At 35.1% G+C, this 16,475-nt stretch overlaps 1 protein-coding gene across 1 annotated transcript; it reads left to right on the forward strand.

The window, feature by feature from the left end:
- Nucleotides 1-11,900: 11,900 nt before the first annotated feature.
- Nucleotides 11,901-16,273, forward strand: LOC137824750 (uncharacterized). Its single transcript, XM_068630425.1, has 4 exons — nt 11,901-12,281; nt 14,432-14,678; nt 14,763-14,832; nt 16,198-16,273. The coding sequence occupies exons 1-4, from the start codon at nt 11,901-11,903 to the stop codon at nt 16,271-16,273; spliced, it is 774 nt and encodes a 257-aa protein (XP_068486526.1).
- Nucleotides 16,274-16,475: the final 202 nt, after the last annotated feature.

Raw genomic sequence — 16,475 nt, forward strand, 5'->3', positions numbered from 1 at the left:
TTCAACACAACTTTATTGACTCAGGATTCTTTCATAATTGAGATCTGCAACAGACAAAATTTTAAAAAAATTAAATCCATTCTTTCACAGTGTTGTCAGAGAGGAAACAATCGGTTGTTTCGAGGAAATAATCGGTTGTTTTTCTGCAGCAGTAAAACAAATTTTGAATTATTAAGAATGAGCAGATTAGATCCAATGTATATGTAATTGAACATTTAACAAGAGATATTTAAGCATGAATTTGAATTTAAAAAGAATTAAAGATAGAGATAAGGAAGATCTTATCCTTTATGAAGTTTCTTCAATGAGTCATTTGTTTGTGATCAAGAAGCCTCTTTTGACTTATTGAGAGACATGGACTGGTACATAACATTGATTCAGCTTCAATGTTAATCTTTTCCTTCCAAGAACCTGATCAGATGACTCAGTGCCTCATGTTCTTCTAGATTCCCTACATAAACATGAATTCAAGCAACAAGATTTGGTCCCCTTACAAATGTGGGTCCATTTGGTTTATTTTTATCATTTGAAACCTCACAACCTTTGGGAATTCATTTCATAAAGCCTCTGGGAATAGAATATTTCCTTATTTTGTAGAATCTAACAGAATGGCCTTTCTTCATGCAATAAAAGCATGTAACAACCGGTTGTTTCGACTTAACAATCAGTTGTTTTACTGGCTATTTTGAAAAATTCTTTGAAAAATTATTTTGCTTGTTTTGTGGATTAAAACCTAATCCAGCTCTTCCAAAAACATAGTTTTGAGATGCCAAGACATTCTCAAAGTTGGATTTTCCTTTTGAAAGCTTATCCATAGTACTAACAAGATAATGTACTTCCTTTTCAAGATTTTCACAATTTTCACAAATGAGAGTGTCACACTTGCAAGAAGAGTTTTTGCAATGAGTTTTCAGATTTTCAAAATCACTTTTTGATTTTTCCAGCTCTTCTTCAAGTGCCTTAACTCTCTTTTCAAGCCAGTTGTTAAGCCCTTTTACTCGGTTGTGTGAAAGAACCAATCGATTAACTTCTTCATGCGTTTCTTGAAAAGCTTCAAGCAATTTACTATAATTTTCAGTATTTAGAGAAGCACATGAACTTACATCACTTGAGCTACATGACTCATCATCTCCTTATGCAATCAAGCATATGTTTGCCTTTTCTTCTTCACTTGATGAAGAGACTTCATTCTCATCCCAAGCTATGTAGGCCCTTTTTTACTTTTCCTTCTTTTCTTTGTAGCTTGACTTCTTCTCTTTGCTTTCTTTATTTGGGCAATCTGCCTTTATGATGTGATTCCAATAGCACAATATGAATGATTCTTGACATTCTTAGGAATCAACTTGAGTTGGATATGAGATAGGCACTTTTTCATAGAATTGGATCAAGGTTCTATGAACAAGAACTCACCAAAACTAGTACCAAAACCCAAACTCACTTGGAAGTTCCATGTATTGTCAAATTGAACCGATTAAAATGGAACAAAAGGCAAGAAAACCAAATAGAATTGCTGGAAACTTAAAAGCACCGAACCAAAATCAAAACAAAAGAAGAACAACTAGCTGAAATTAAAAATGCCGAACCAAAAAGGCAAGAACACAAGCTAAGACATGAACATCAAAAGAGAAGGAAGGAAGGAGAAGAGAAAGCTCATGAAGATGGAGGAATGGTTGGATGATCACGCCACTTAGAGGATGGAGACTCCAAGATGAGTGTGCAAGCCGCCACTTGAGGTAACCATTGAACTCTCAAGATAAGACTAGTGAGGAAGGCACAAAGCTCTCCAATGCTCTCTCAAAAATTGAGTATAGTTTCTCTAATCAAAATTCCAATCTGATTTGTACAAGCTAAGCACCTTTATTTATAGCCTATAAGGTGCTGAAATGCAAAGCTAATCAAATGCAAATGTGCCCCTAAATGACATGTAATTTCGGCGCCAACTAGTGTATGAAGGAAGTGTGACTTTCCTTCCTAGTTTGGCACCTCCCAACTCATATCTACACTCCCCCTAGCATCCCTTACTAAGTTCACACTCCCCTAAGCTTCTACTATTTCTAAACTACAACTAAGGATGCTTTTACAAAAGAGGTTTCTTATGTTTCCCTCTAAGCACCTTCCTAAAGACTATTCTATATATTTTCTACTTAAAGAGAGATATTCAAAATGAAGCCTATTATTTGAGAGTTTGTAGACTTCTTTATCTTTAGGCTTGATCTTCTCTTTGACTTCTTTTAATTTGTGAGAAGACTAGAAGGAAGAACTTCAAATGTGTAGGTGAAAATCCTCTTCCTTCATTAATAAAATCCTCTCCTATTGGATATCCATCATACTCCCCGAGTTGGAGAGAATTCGACCTCGAATTCTGAAACCCTGCACGTAACAAAGTCAGTTTATGTGTACAAGTACAAGTTGAAGACAAAGATAAACATGACTTAGCTTCAGGAAATGGTGGGATAGCAGAAAAGGAGGTTTGAAAAACTGACCAAGTTGGAAAAATGTGTTTGGGAATGATGATATCTGTTGGAAAAAGACCTCTTAAATGGTGAAACCCATTAGGAGGCAAAAAATCATCCCTAACACGTTTTAACCAATTTGGTGTTGCAATAGGAACCTTAGGTAATGAAAAAGATTAAGAAGAAGAAGACCTTGGAGGGTCCATTTGAGGCATAGCACGAGTCAACATGATGGATTTAGTGGAGAAAATGGTTTGACTCGGTAAAGTACTTACTTCTTTTTCTTTCTCATTTTCTCTTTTAGTTTTCATTTTGATGTGGTCCTCATGAACTTCTTTGGGAGAGAGAGGTTTTAAGACAACCTTGCGCCCTTGGAAGGAAAAAGACATAGTATTGGATAGGCCATCATGTAAAACATGTCTATCATATTGCCAAGGCCTTCCTAAAAGAAGATGAGTTGCTTCCATGGGCACAACATCACATAAAACCTCATCCTTATACTTTCCTACTGTAAAGTTAATGAGGACTTGTTTGTTAACCATTATTTCACCTTCGGTACTTAACCATTGTAATTTATAAGGCTTGGTATGAGAGATAGTGGGTAAGGCTAACTTCTCCACTACTCTTGTACTAGCCACGTTAGTGCAACTTCCTCCATCAATAATCAAGGAACATAACTTGTTGTTGATAAGACATCGGGTATGAAAAATGTTTTCTCTTTGAGTATCGTCCAAAGATTTTGGAATTGTTCCCAACATACGCCTTATCATCAACAAGTCACCTTCACAAGGACTTACACTCTCATTTTCACTGGATGGTTTAGAAGGTGAAGAATGCCTAGGTGAGTCGGAATCATGCTCACTAACTACAATGCCATCATGCATATACATATTTCGTTTAGAAGGGCAATTTGCAGTTATGTGACCATATCCTAAACATTTAAAGCATTTTTTATTAGACGTTTTTGTTGGGGATTTAGGCCTAAAAGTATATGACTTAGATTCCTTGGGTTTGAAAGAAGAATCTTGGGAAGGAAATTTTGAAAAAGACTTTTTGTTTGTCCAAGATTTGGAGTAGTAACCATCATTTGGGGAGTTTTTAAAAGAGTTTTTCTTAGCAAGTTGGGCTTCCACCTTCATTGCTAGATGAATTAAAGACCCAAATGATGAATACTCTTGTAATTCCACAATATCTTGGATTTCCTTCCTTAGCCCACTAACAAACCTAGCAATCAAAGCTTCGTCGTCCTCACGTATTTCTAACTTACATAAAAGCGTTTCTAATTCTTTATAATAAGCTTCCACACTTAGCGTGCCTTGTTGAAACCGTTGGAGTTTCAACATAAGGTCTTTCTTAAAGTGGGGCGGTACAAATCTAGCGCGCATTTGAAACTTAAGAGAGTTCCAAGAGTCCACGGGAGGACCCTTGTGAAACATAATGTCCTTTACAAGTCCATGCCACCATTGCATGGCATAATCACAAAATTCTAAAGTAGCTAACTTATAATTATGCTCATCTTGGACCCCATGTAGGTCAAAAATCTGCTCACACTTGGCCTCCCAATCTAGATAGATGTTAGGATCACTATCTCCATTGAACCTTGGAAGCTTGACCAAAGGAAGTCTAGCTTTAGCCTCTCGGTAATAGCCATTGTCATGGTGGTCTCTCCCTCTAGGATCATAGCCATGAAAGGAATGAGTTGGCTCCCTTCTTCTCCGTACTTCTTCACGGCCAAAAGCATTGGATGAACCCCTATATGAATGTCTATGTGAATGGTGCGCTGCATGGTGAGCATGAGAAGGTCCAGCTTGTTGCATGTCCATTTTTTGCAACCTTTCCTCCAATATTCTAATATGGCGTTGAGCTTCTTGTAATTCACCACGAAGAGAAGCTTTAGAAGGTGAATTCTTCTTGCAAGATTCCTCACTAGAATATGGAGCCATTGTATCAAAGAGAAACAGCAAACACAAAACAGCAAACAAAGGTTAGGAAACAAAGTTAGCTAAAAGAAATGGGAACCAAAAACCGAAGTGAAGTGGTCACTGAAATTCACTCTCAAAGAAAGAATGCTCTCTGCACCAAGCTTATCTTAAGGCCTTAGTAATCCTCAAGTGAAAAATGTCAAAGCATAGGCACACAGTCTTGAAAGTACTTCACCACAAAACCAAAGAAGAAAGAATGACAAACAAGAAAAGGTATAAGCAAAGAAAGGTAATTGCAAAAGGAATACTGTATGTAAGACAAACTCAAAGATTAATGAATGAAAGACAAGCAAGAAAATAAAGAACTCAATGAAAAAGTAGGCACACAAAAGAATACCTAAAGAAAAGCACTAGATTAGATGAAGAAAACAAAAACAAGCTACTGGAAAATATTTTTTATGCAAACTGTGCTTGATGTTCACTGATTTAACTGGAATGATATAGAGCGAACTGGATTATGAAATTTAAACCACAGAAACTTCAAGATGTTAACTCAAGAATGGCACTGGAATTACTTAAAAACAGTAAGCCAATTAATTGAGATAAAGTTTTCAAAATCGCTGCCAGATTACCGTATTTTTTTCGGCAGAATTGTACACTTTTTGTATTTTATTTATCATTTTTTTTGTACTTTGAATTTTTGAGTACTTCTTTTTTCTATGCTTTTATAACACTTTGAATAACACAAATCCAGAATTTCATAATTTTCCAGTGAGTAAATCAATTGCAATAAAGAAAAACAGTAAGCACGTTTTCAGAAAAACAGATGAATCCTAATAGGAATGATAAACAGAATTATGAACTAGCAAAGACATAATGGAAAATGACCAAAACAAGTATAGTTATTGGAATTAAAATCATTGGATTTTTTGTTTCCACACCTTTCTTTGTTGATGTCTTTGTTGCGGTTTCTTTTCAAGAATCTGCTAAACTTTCTAGATAGCAAACTAAGGTTCTCTTCATCACTTTCATCACTGAATTCTTGCTTGCTTTTGTGCTTGACAGCTTTTAAAACAATGCTTCTCACATGCTTGTCTTCACTTTCTTGAACATTGAGTCTATTCATCTCCAACTCATGTTCCCTAAGCTTGACAAACAAAGAAGTCATACTTAATGATGTTAGATCTTTTGATTCAGATATAGCAGTTACCTTAGGTTGCCAAGATCTATCAAGACATTTAAGGATCTTGATGTTTAGCTCTTCTTTTTCAAAGGTTTTCTCAAGGCTCATGAGGTGGTTGATGATGTGAGTGAACCTCTTTTGAAGTTCAGCAATAGTCTCACCCTTGAGCATTCTAAACATTTCATACTCTTGGATTAGAGTATGCTTTCTGGCTCTTTTCACCTCATTGGTACCTTCATGAGTTACCTCCAAGGTGTCCCACATCTTCTTTGCTGATTTGCATTGAGAGACCCTGAAAAATTCATCTGAATTCAAGGCAGAAGTTATGATGTTTTTAGCAATGAAATCAAATTTGGCATTCTTGCTTTTAGAATCAGTCCATTGAGACCAAGGTTTTTCAATGGAAGATCCATCTTTTTCAAATTTTGGAACAAATGGGCCATTTTCAATTTCATCCCAAATTCCTTTGTCAAGAGATTCAACAAAGATTTTCATTATGACTTTCCAAAATTGGTAGTTCAAACTACAAAACAGAGGTGGTTTGTTGATTGAAGCACCCTCCCCAAAGTGTAATCTATCAGCCATATAAAAATGGTTTTAGGATCACACTTGAATAAATTTCAAGAACCAAGCTCTTGATGCCAATTGTTAGAATGTATGGCTTTAAACTAGAGGGAGGGTGAATGGTTTAAAGAGGGTTTTCTCAAACTTTTTAGTCTAGAATGAAATTCCTTTGAGAAAAATTGATTTAGAATTTAGTTTGCCAAAAACACAAAGCAATTTAACACAGCACCAGAAAACAATCAGTTGTTTCGTAGAAACAATCGGTTGTTTATACCAGTTAAAAATATACAAACTGAAATTAAAGAGTTTAAGGGAGAGAGAGATTGCACACACAGTTTTTACTGGTTCACTCTTAAACCAAGAGCTACATCTAGTCTTCCCAGAAACCACTAGGAAATCCACTAAGTAACCAAACCTAGATTACTTACACACACCACCAAAGAAGTGACCTTGATCCCCTCAAGACACACACTTCCTTTGGCTCAGCACATACACCACCTAGAATGTTGATCTTGACAACCTCAAGAGCACACAACACTTTTTGGCCTATCACACCAGAGTTTACACAAAGTACAGAAGGATTACACTTGTTACAGAAATGATCTGAAATCAATACAAATGAAATCCTATTCCACTCTCTCTTTATCAAAGCAATATTTAACTCTTGAAAGCAAAATCAGTGAAAAACTCAAATCTGTTTTTCTATGATTAAATCCCAGTTCTTGTTTGTTACAAAAGATGAACAAACTCTTTATAGCTTTCAAAGACTGGTCAAAGCATTTAAAACAGGAGCGCATTCTGTTACAAAATCATTCAAAGCTTAGTCAACACTTAAAACAGTTTTCTGTTATGATTTGAAAACAAACAATCGATTGAATGTGCGAATCAATCAGTTTTTTTGGTTTGACAACAAGTCAACCACAAAAAACAGTTTTCAACCTTTCTCAAAACACTTAAGAGTAAAACAATCGGTTGTTTCGACAAAACAACAGGTTGTTTTTCACTTAGTTTGAAAACACTTTCAATTCAAAAGGTTTGAAAATACTTAAGCTTTGGATTCAATCAAGAGTGGATTTACACAATTAATCTACCCCAGATCGTATTCTAAAGCATCTCAGCAACAACAAGCACATCCAGCCTTCCATCAAACTCAAAGGATTTGGATTCTTCAAAGCTTGAACACACTTGATTCAACAAAATCGACAGAGGAGTTTCAAAAAGTAGGCATGTAGCAGAGTTCTGCAATCACTCTGCATTTGTTTCAAAGATTAAACCTCAATTAGTGTGTGAAGCTTTGAAGGATGAATTCCGGACAACAGTTATGCAAGAAGAGTTAAATCAATTTGTAAGGAATGAAGTCTGGACTCTTGTTTCAAGAACCAATCAAATGAATGTGATAGGTACCAAGTGGGTTTTTAGAAACAAATCTGATATCTCGGGCATCATTACAAGAAACAAAGCTAGACTAGTGGCCAAAGGATACAATCAAGTTAAAGGCATCGATTATGGTGAAACCTTCGCACCTATTGCAAGGTTGGAAGCGGTAAGGTTGTTATTAGCTTTTGCTTGTATGAGTGGTTTTAAATTGTTTCATATGGATGTGAAGAGTGAATTTCTCAATGGGTTCGTGAATGAGGAGACATATGTTTCACAACCACCTGGCTTTGAAGATCAAAAACATCCAGAATGTGTGTACAAGCTCAAGAAGGCATTGTATGGCCTCAAACAAGCTCCATGTCAATGGTATGAGAGGCTAAGTCTTTTTCTTTTATCTCATGAGTATGAAAGAGGTAAAGTAGATAAGACTTTGTTTATTAAGAAGGCTGGAACTGATATTATTTTGGTACAAATATACGTAGATGATATTGTATTTGGCTCATCTAATGTGAAACTTTGTGAGGACTTTGTCAAAGCTATGCAGGGGGAGTTCGAAATGTCAATGATGGGAGAACTCTCATTCTTTCTCAGCCTACAAGTTAAGCAGTCCAAAGAAGGAATCTTCATATGCCAATCAAAGTATTGCAAAGAAATCCTTAAGAAGTTCGAGATGGAAGCTTGCAAAGCAACAAAAACTCCAATGTCAACTAACTGCTACTTAGAAGCTGATGAAGTTGGACCAGAGGTTAATCAAACCATGTACAGGGGTTTAATAGGTTCACTTCTTTATATAACTTCAAGCCGGCCAGACATCATGTTTGTTGTGTGTCTATGTGCTAGATTTCAGTCTTGCCCCAAGGAATCACATCTCAAGGCTGCAAAGAGGATCCTGAAATATCTGAAAGGCACAATATCCATGGGCTTATGGTATCCCTCTCTCTCTCCTATACATTTAGTAGGATATTCTGATTCGGATTTTGCAGGTTGCAAATTAGATAGGAAGAGTATGAGTGGAACATGCCACTTGCTTGGTTCTAGCCTCATTTCATGGCATAGTAAGAAACAAGCGTGTGTAGCCTTATCCACTACTGAAGCTGAATACATAGCAGTTGGTAGCTGTTGTGCGCAGATTCTATGGATCAAACAACAACTTGAGGATTTTAGAGTAAAGATGAGTAAAGTTCCATTCTATGTGACAATACAAGTGCCATTAACTTGACAAAGAATCATATTCAACACTCGAGGACCAAGCACATTGAAATAAGACACCATTTCATTCGTGATCATATATTCAATGGAGACTGTGAGATCAAGTTTGTTTCCACAGAAAGACAACTGGCTGATATCTTCACCAAGCCTTTATCCAAGGATAGGTTCTACTCTATACGAAATGGATTGGGAATTCTTGATATGCATGCTTTATCCTAGTTATATTCTATTTTGTTTTGTCTATTTGATGAGATAAATAGGGGGAGAAGAGTTGAGAAGGGCTACTGGAGCTGTAATGTTCTTCTCTGTTGTTGTATTTTGGTTTTCAGCAGAATTTCAATTGGTATTATAACCGATTGTTCTTATGCAGTTTTTGCTTATTTTGAAATCTGATATATAGTGCATATTTGTTTGGACTAGTCTTATTCTGTGTTTGTTCAGTGTTTGCAGGTTTTAACAAATTCTAAACAAAGAACATTCCTAAAAGCATCTCAGGGATCTATCTCCATCAAATTGGGGGAGATTGTTGAAGATGGGAAGCTTTGATGTGTCAAATCCAAGTGAAGCCTGAAGCTGGGTGATGTTTTAGGTTTAGGTTTTGGTTTGGGGTTTAGAATCTTTGTAAGATTAGTTTTGAATCTCAGGCAAAGCTCATTTCAATCAGTTTTGAAGATTAAAGTGTTTTCCATGCAAAGGGAAAAATAACCGATTAAAGTGTCAAGATAATCGGTTGTTTGTAACTTAGCTGGCAAAGAAGATTTTAAAACTGTTTTATAACTGACAAGAGCATTCAACCAGTTAATTCGTAGTTTTAACCAATTAAATGTATGTGCTTGTAACAAATATTTGAAAATCTGTTTTAACTGATTTGATTGTTTAGATTTGCTTTAATGTTAACATTTCAAGGTGTATAAATATGGTTTTGATTCAAACGTTTAAAGATTGATGAAATAGAAACTTTTGATACTCTGAACTGAGATTGATTTGAAAGATTACAAAACTGTTTGTGAAAAGGTTTCAACCAAGTTTTAGCAAGATTGCCTTATGCTTTGTTGTCTTTCAAAGAATTGATTAATAGGGTGCTGGTGTATTGTGTTTTACCAGGTGTTTTCTAATCCTGTTCAAGTTCTTGTAATTGTTCATATAACATTCTGTATAACTGTGTAAAATCCTGTAAAGTCAGTGGGATTCTGGCTTGAGGTGGTTGTTGTGTGCAAGGAGGGTGAGTAGGCTTTGTGGGATTCAAAGTCACCTCTTTGTGTGTGGTGGTTGTGTAATCTGTGATTGATTGCATAGTGAAAACTCAGTGGTTTGACTGAGGATTGGATGTAGCTTTGTGATAGAGTGAACCAGTATAATCTTTGTGTGTAATTCTCTTTATCCCTTCTCTCTATATCTGTTTGTATTTTCTACTATCATAAACAACCAGTTAAATCGCTATTTTAACCGATTAAATTTATGCTTTTGTCTCTGTTTGGTAATTTGATTAGCTTTCTGAATTGTTTTTCTGAGTTGATTGAAAAAAGTTTTATTCTAAGCCAAGTATTTGTGAAAACAGTTTGAAAACAATTCACCCCCCCCCCCCCCCTTGTTGTAGCCATCAAATCTAACAGTTGATATGTGGTGCTATAGTTGTTTTGTTGGTTCATTGCTTATATCGTCAACCAGTAAGTCCCCAAACAACATCTCTTAGGTGTGTTTCCTTAGCATGATTCATGGCTAAAATGTGTTAAGTGGGCTTCATATTGCAGCAGTTGAGGCATGCATGTCATCCATAACCGATTATGTGAGAATGGAAATTGGTTTTCCCCACCCATAATCGATTATGGGGCGTGTTTCATTTATGTAGTTTTTTAAAAGTGTTTGGAAGTTATTTTCATGGAATGGTTATTGATTACATTAAGGTAGAAACTGGATTAGGAGTCTAGAATTCGATGTACAATGAAGGAGATAAAATAGTTTATAGTGGTATTATTTGTTTATGTTAAGAGCATGTTGTTAGTGTTATTATATGGATGAGAACGAATGAAAAATTGGTTAAAAAAATTTATTAATTACAAATCAAAATTAGGTTAATGCCATAAACCAGTTAAAAGACAAAAAATTTGTATTTTAGAATAAATATATTTATGTTAATATTGTAAAATTATTATACATTAATGTAGATTAAGGTTTCAAGTTTGCTAGATTTTGGTACCTTGTTGTTCAAATTACAAAAATATTAATGTTAATTTAGAAATTTAGAATATAAAATATTAATTATTAATTATGCTTTATGCTTACATTTTATAGTCAAATAATTTATATATAATTTATTTAATTACAAAATATTATATATTAAACTTGTATAATCCATATTTAGATTTAAATCAAACAATTTTAGGTAAATTTAATTAATTTCATAAATATTAAATATTATGGTTGTATTTGTGAAAGACATTTTGACATGTCACATGAAATAGAGACATGAATAATGATGTTGTTGGTATGGAGTGATGAGCATAATTTTTTTCACACTTTATAGTTTTATTCATAAATTATTGGACTATAATAATAAATAAATCTATTATTTTAATTAAGATTCATATAATTGAGTTTATTTAGGCCTTAGCTATTATTTTTGTTAATTTTATGTTTTATAGTAAATGATTTGAAGAAAGTGTCTACCTTTGTGAATGAGTCAAATATGCAAAAGTCTAAGTTGTTTTTTTAAATCAAAACATAAAAAAATATTTGAAAGGATTTTATGCAAAGTATGAGAGATTTTCTCCACTATTTTTTCCACTATCTTCTCCATCAAAAGTGGTGCCTCTAGCTTATAGGTGTCATATTTCAGTAATATTTTATATTAAAATACAAACACTTATGGATATGGTTGATAACCTACCTTTTGGGGAAGGTGATTCTATAAATAGGTCACCACTGTTTTGTGGTGTAAATTACCAATTCTGGAAGGTAAGGATGGAAATCTTTGTTGAATAAATTAACAAAGGTACTTGGGATGCAATTAAAAATGGTCCTTTTATCCCTATGATTGAAAATGAAGAAGAAATTTATGAAAAACCTTGGTCCAAATGGATTGAGCAAGGAAGTAAAAAGGCACAATATGATTGTATTGCTAAGAACATTATCACATCTGCACTAAGTTCTAACGATTTTTTCAGGGTGTCTTAATGTGAAATAGCAAAGGAGATGTGGGATACTCTTGAAGTGACTCATGAAGGCACCAATGATGTGAAAAGGGCAAGAAAACACACTCTCATACAAGAATATGAGATGTTCAGAATGCATAAGGGAGAAACAATTGTAGAAGTGCAAAAATGGTTTACTCACATTGTAAATAATCTTTTGAGTCTTGGGAAAACATTTGATAAAGAAGAGTTGAATATCAAAATTCTCAAGTATCTTGATAGATCATGGCAGCCCAAGGTTACTGCCATATCTGAATCAAAGGATCTAACCTCCATGACCACTGCTTCATTGTTTGGAAAGTTGAGAGAGCACGAGTTAGAGATGAACAGGCTAAGCATTCAAGAGAATGAGGACAAGCATGTGAGGGCAATTGCATTGAAGGTTGCTAGAAATAGAAACTGTCAACATTCAAGTGATGACATTGAATAAGAGAATTTTAGTTTGTTGTCAAAGAAATTCAACAAGTTCTTAAAGAAGAACAACAACAAAATCACACCAATGATAAGTATGTTGGCAAGAAACCTACTGATTTCAATACTAATAAATATACATGTTTTGGAAGTGGTGAGTAGGGGCACATAAAAGTTGAATGTCCTGGTAAAGAAAGCAAGGAGAAAATGTCCAACAAAAAGTTTGAAAAGAGGGCAAATAAAAAAAAGCCTACATTGTTTGGTATGACAATGATGTATCATCATCAAGTGGCTCTTCAAGTGAAGATGAAGAAGCAAATTTGTGTCTAATGGCCAAGGGTGAAAACGACACAAGCAATGTAAGTTCCTGATGTGATTCCACTAGCACAATTAGAATGATTCTTGACATTCTTAGGAATCATCTTGAGTTGGTTAAGAGCTAGGCACTTTATCATAGAAATGGATCAAGGTTCTATGAACAAGAACTCACCAAAACTAGTGCCAAAACACAAACTCATATAGAAGATCCAATTATTGTCAAATTGAACCGAACAAAAAGGCACAAAAGCTAAGCAAACTGAATTTGAAAGCTGGAAAGTAAATTAAACCGAACAAAAGCTGGAAAAAGAAGAGAATAAGATGAAGAACAGCAAGGAACATAAAAGAACCGAAGCTACACAAATTAAAGTGCGATTCGTTTCATGGACCCCTAAAAAGTTAAGGGATCCCCCGTTTGATTCATATTCCGATCAAAAACTTTATTTTTTACTTAAAGGGGCCGAACCAAAAACAACAAGGAACAAGCTAAGACATGGAATTAACAAAGAAGAAAGGAAGGAGAAGAGAATTGCTCATGAAGATGGATGAGTGATGAATGATCACGCCACTAGAAGTGTGGTTGCTCCTAGATGAGTGTGCTGCCGCCACTTGAGGACACCATGGATCCTTCAAGATAAGACTAGAGAAGAAGGCTCAAAAGCTCTCCAATGCTCACTCCAATTTTAAGTATAGTTTCTTTAGATAAATTCCAATATGAATTTTACAAAGGGAGCACCTCTATTTATAGCCTAAGGTGCTGAAAAACAAAGCTAAGAGAATTCAAAATTCCCTCCTAAACCTATTTAGAACTGGCGCCTAAAACCATGCATGAGGAAGGTGTGACCTCTTCCTTCACTTTGGCACCTCCTTTTCTACTTCTACACCTATCTACTAACACACCCCCCCTCCTAAAGCTCCTAACTAAAACCTAAAAGATGTTATAACAAAAGAGGTTTCTAATGTTTCCCTCTAAGCACCTTCAACTAAAGAAATTACAAAAAGAGAAAATAAATGTCCTCTAGCTCCTAAAGCTTTGAACATGCTTCTTGTAAGCCTTTGAGGTGGGCTTTGACCTCCATGGGCGTCCTCCATTTGTGCCTCTACCTCTTCTTGATCTTGTTGATTGGCCTCCATGTCTTGATCTTGATCTCCATCAGTTCCTGCTCCTCTGTTAATATTGAAAATTACAACCAGCTTTTTGAAGCTTTCAAAGAAACACATGAGGAAGCTAATAGCTTGGCTCTCTTGAACAACCGATTGAAAAGTTAAAATAATTGGTTGGAAAACAGATTTAAAGCACTGGAAGAAGACCTGGAAAATTCGAAAAATGATTTTGAAAATCTAGAATTGATTTATAAAAACTCTTCTTGCAAGTGTAGCTCTAGTTTTTGTGAAAACTGTGAATGTCTTGAAAAGAAGGTTCACTACCTTGTAAACACTGTGGATAAGCTTTCATAAGGAAAATCAAACTTTGAGACTATTCTAGCATCTCAAAATTGTGTTTTTGGAAAATCTGGGTTGAGTTTCTATCCACAGATTAAGAAAATTGGAATTTAAAAGCCTTACTCCACTATAACAGAAAAACAACCGATTGAAAAATCGAAACAAATGGTTGTTACATGTTTTTACTGCATGAAAAGAGGTCATTATGTTAGGTTCTGTAAAATTAGGAAATTCTATGTTCCTAAAGGGGTTATGAAGTGGATTCTCAAGAATCCTAAGGGTTCAAAGGAGCCAATTAATGCTCATGGACCCAAATTTGTAAGGGGACCAAATTTTTGTACTTGATTTTGTCTTATGCAGGATCCCTTGATAGAAAATCAGCATATGTGGTACTTGGACAGTGGGTGCTCCAAGCATATGACAGGGGTGAAATCCAAATTTGTCAACCTAATCCTCAAGCAAGAAGGGCATGTGACCTATGGAGACAACAATAAAGGGAAGATTCTTGAGAGAGGCACCATTAGTGACAAGAGCAACTTCCTTATTCATGATGTTCTATATCTAGAAGGGTTGAAGCATAGTCTACTCAACATTAGTCAGTTGTGTGGTAAGGTTATCAAGTAACCTTCAAATATAGCACTTGTGAGATATGTCTACCAAATTTACAAGAAGTATGGTTGATTGGTAAAAGGGTCAACTGTTGAACAAGATGCTTTGATGTCTCCAAATCCAAGAGAAAAGCTTGAAGACCTTGCTGCTGGGTGTGTGTGTTGTCTAGTTGTTTGAAACTTGTTAATTCACTTCTTAAGATGATCCAAGTTCATTTGAATCTTTAACCTTTTGAAAAGATGTGTTTTCTAAAAAGCTGTCAAAAATTCAACAGGTTGTTTTACCTAACAACAGGTTGTTTTACCTTAGCTGTTTTTGAAAAACATGGTTGACTTTGCTGTCAAACCAAAACAATCGATTGTTTCGACAAAACAACCGATTGTTTTCTTGAAAACCTTAACAAAATTTTGTTAAGCGGTTTTAATATGTTTTAAATGATCCTAACTAACTTGGCTCCTTTATTAAATGCTTTTGACCACTTGGTTGGTCTATATAAAGGTGGTTTTACGCTCCTAATCTTGAAGTAACAGAAAGATTTTATCAAAACAATTTTTCCAAGATTTGAAAGAGCTTTGGATCATTCTTAAGTGTGTGGAATAGGATTGGGTTGTAATTCTTATCTTTAAGCTTTGTAATACCCAGGTGTATTCTATTCCCTTCTTCCTTGATTACTGTATTTCTGTAGTTGTGTTGCCAAGGAGTGTTGTGTGTTCTTGAGGGGTTCAAGATCAACATTCTTGGTGTGGTTTGCCAAAGGTAGTGTGTTTCTTGAGGGGTTCAAGGTCACTACTTTGGTGTGTGGTGTTTGTAATATGGTTTTGATTGCATAGTGGAATACCTAGTGGTTTTTGGGGACTGGATGTAGCTCTTGGTGTAAGAGTGAACCAGTATAAATTGCTTGCGTGCTTATCTCTTACCCTTAACTCTTTAAATTCTGTTTTTAAGTTGTTTTTATAAACTGCTGATAAAAACAACCAATTGTTTCGAAGAAACAACCGATTGTTTTTCTGACATCATCTTGAAACAGTTTTGGTTCTTTGTTTCTTTGATTTCTTTCTCTGTCATTCAGCATTGATTTTCATTATACCTTCAAAGTTTGTGAAAATCCCCCTTAAACAATTCACCCCCCCCCCTCTCGTTTAAGGACATATATTCTTAACATCAACAACGTTGATCTTCTTGACATCTCACATCCTACATCCATTGGTTGTCTTCTAACCAAACCTGGGGAATCATGGTTATGGCATAGAAGAATAGCTCATATTCACATGCATCATTTGAATAAGCTTATATCCAAAGATCTTGTGATAGGATTACCAAAGCTCAAGTTTGAGAAAGACCATATATGTTAAGCTTGTCAAAAGGGGAAAACAAATTAAGCATTCTTTTAAGCTGAAAAATGTGGTTTCCAATTCAAAACCCCTTGAGTTGCTCCACATTGATTTATTTGGTCCTTCAAGAACTATGAGTCTTTGTGGGAATTATTATGCTTTTGTTATTGTTGATGACTTTTCTAGGTTCACCTGGACACTGTTTCTAGAATCAAAGAGTGATGCTTTTGCTACCTTCAAAAAGCTTGCTAAGAGGTTGTAAAAGACCTGCTGTAGCACCATTTGTGATATCCGTAGTGATTATGGTGGGGAATTTAAAAATGAAAAGTTCAGTTCATTCTGTGAAAAGCTTGGAATCTTCCATAATTTCTCTACTCCTAGAACTCCTCAGTAGAATGGAGTTGTGGAAAGGAAGAACAAGTCTCTTGAAGAGCTTGCAAGAACCATGTTGAGTGAATCTTCCT

Source organism: Phaseolus vulgaris, chromosome 8, assembly GCF_000499845.2.
Source record: "Phaseolus vulgaris cultivar G19833 chromosome 8, P. vulgaris v2.0, whole genome shotgun sequence".
Classification (NCBI taxonomy): domain Eukaryota; kingdom Viridiplantae; phylum Streptophyta; class Magnoliopsida; order Fabales; family Fabaceae; genus Phaseolus; species Phaseolus vulgaris.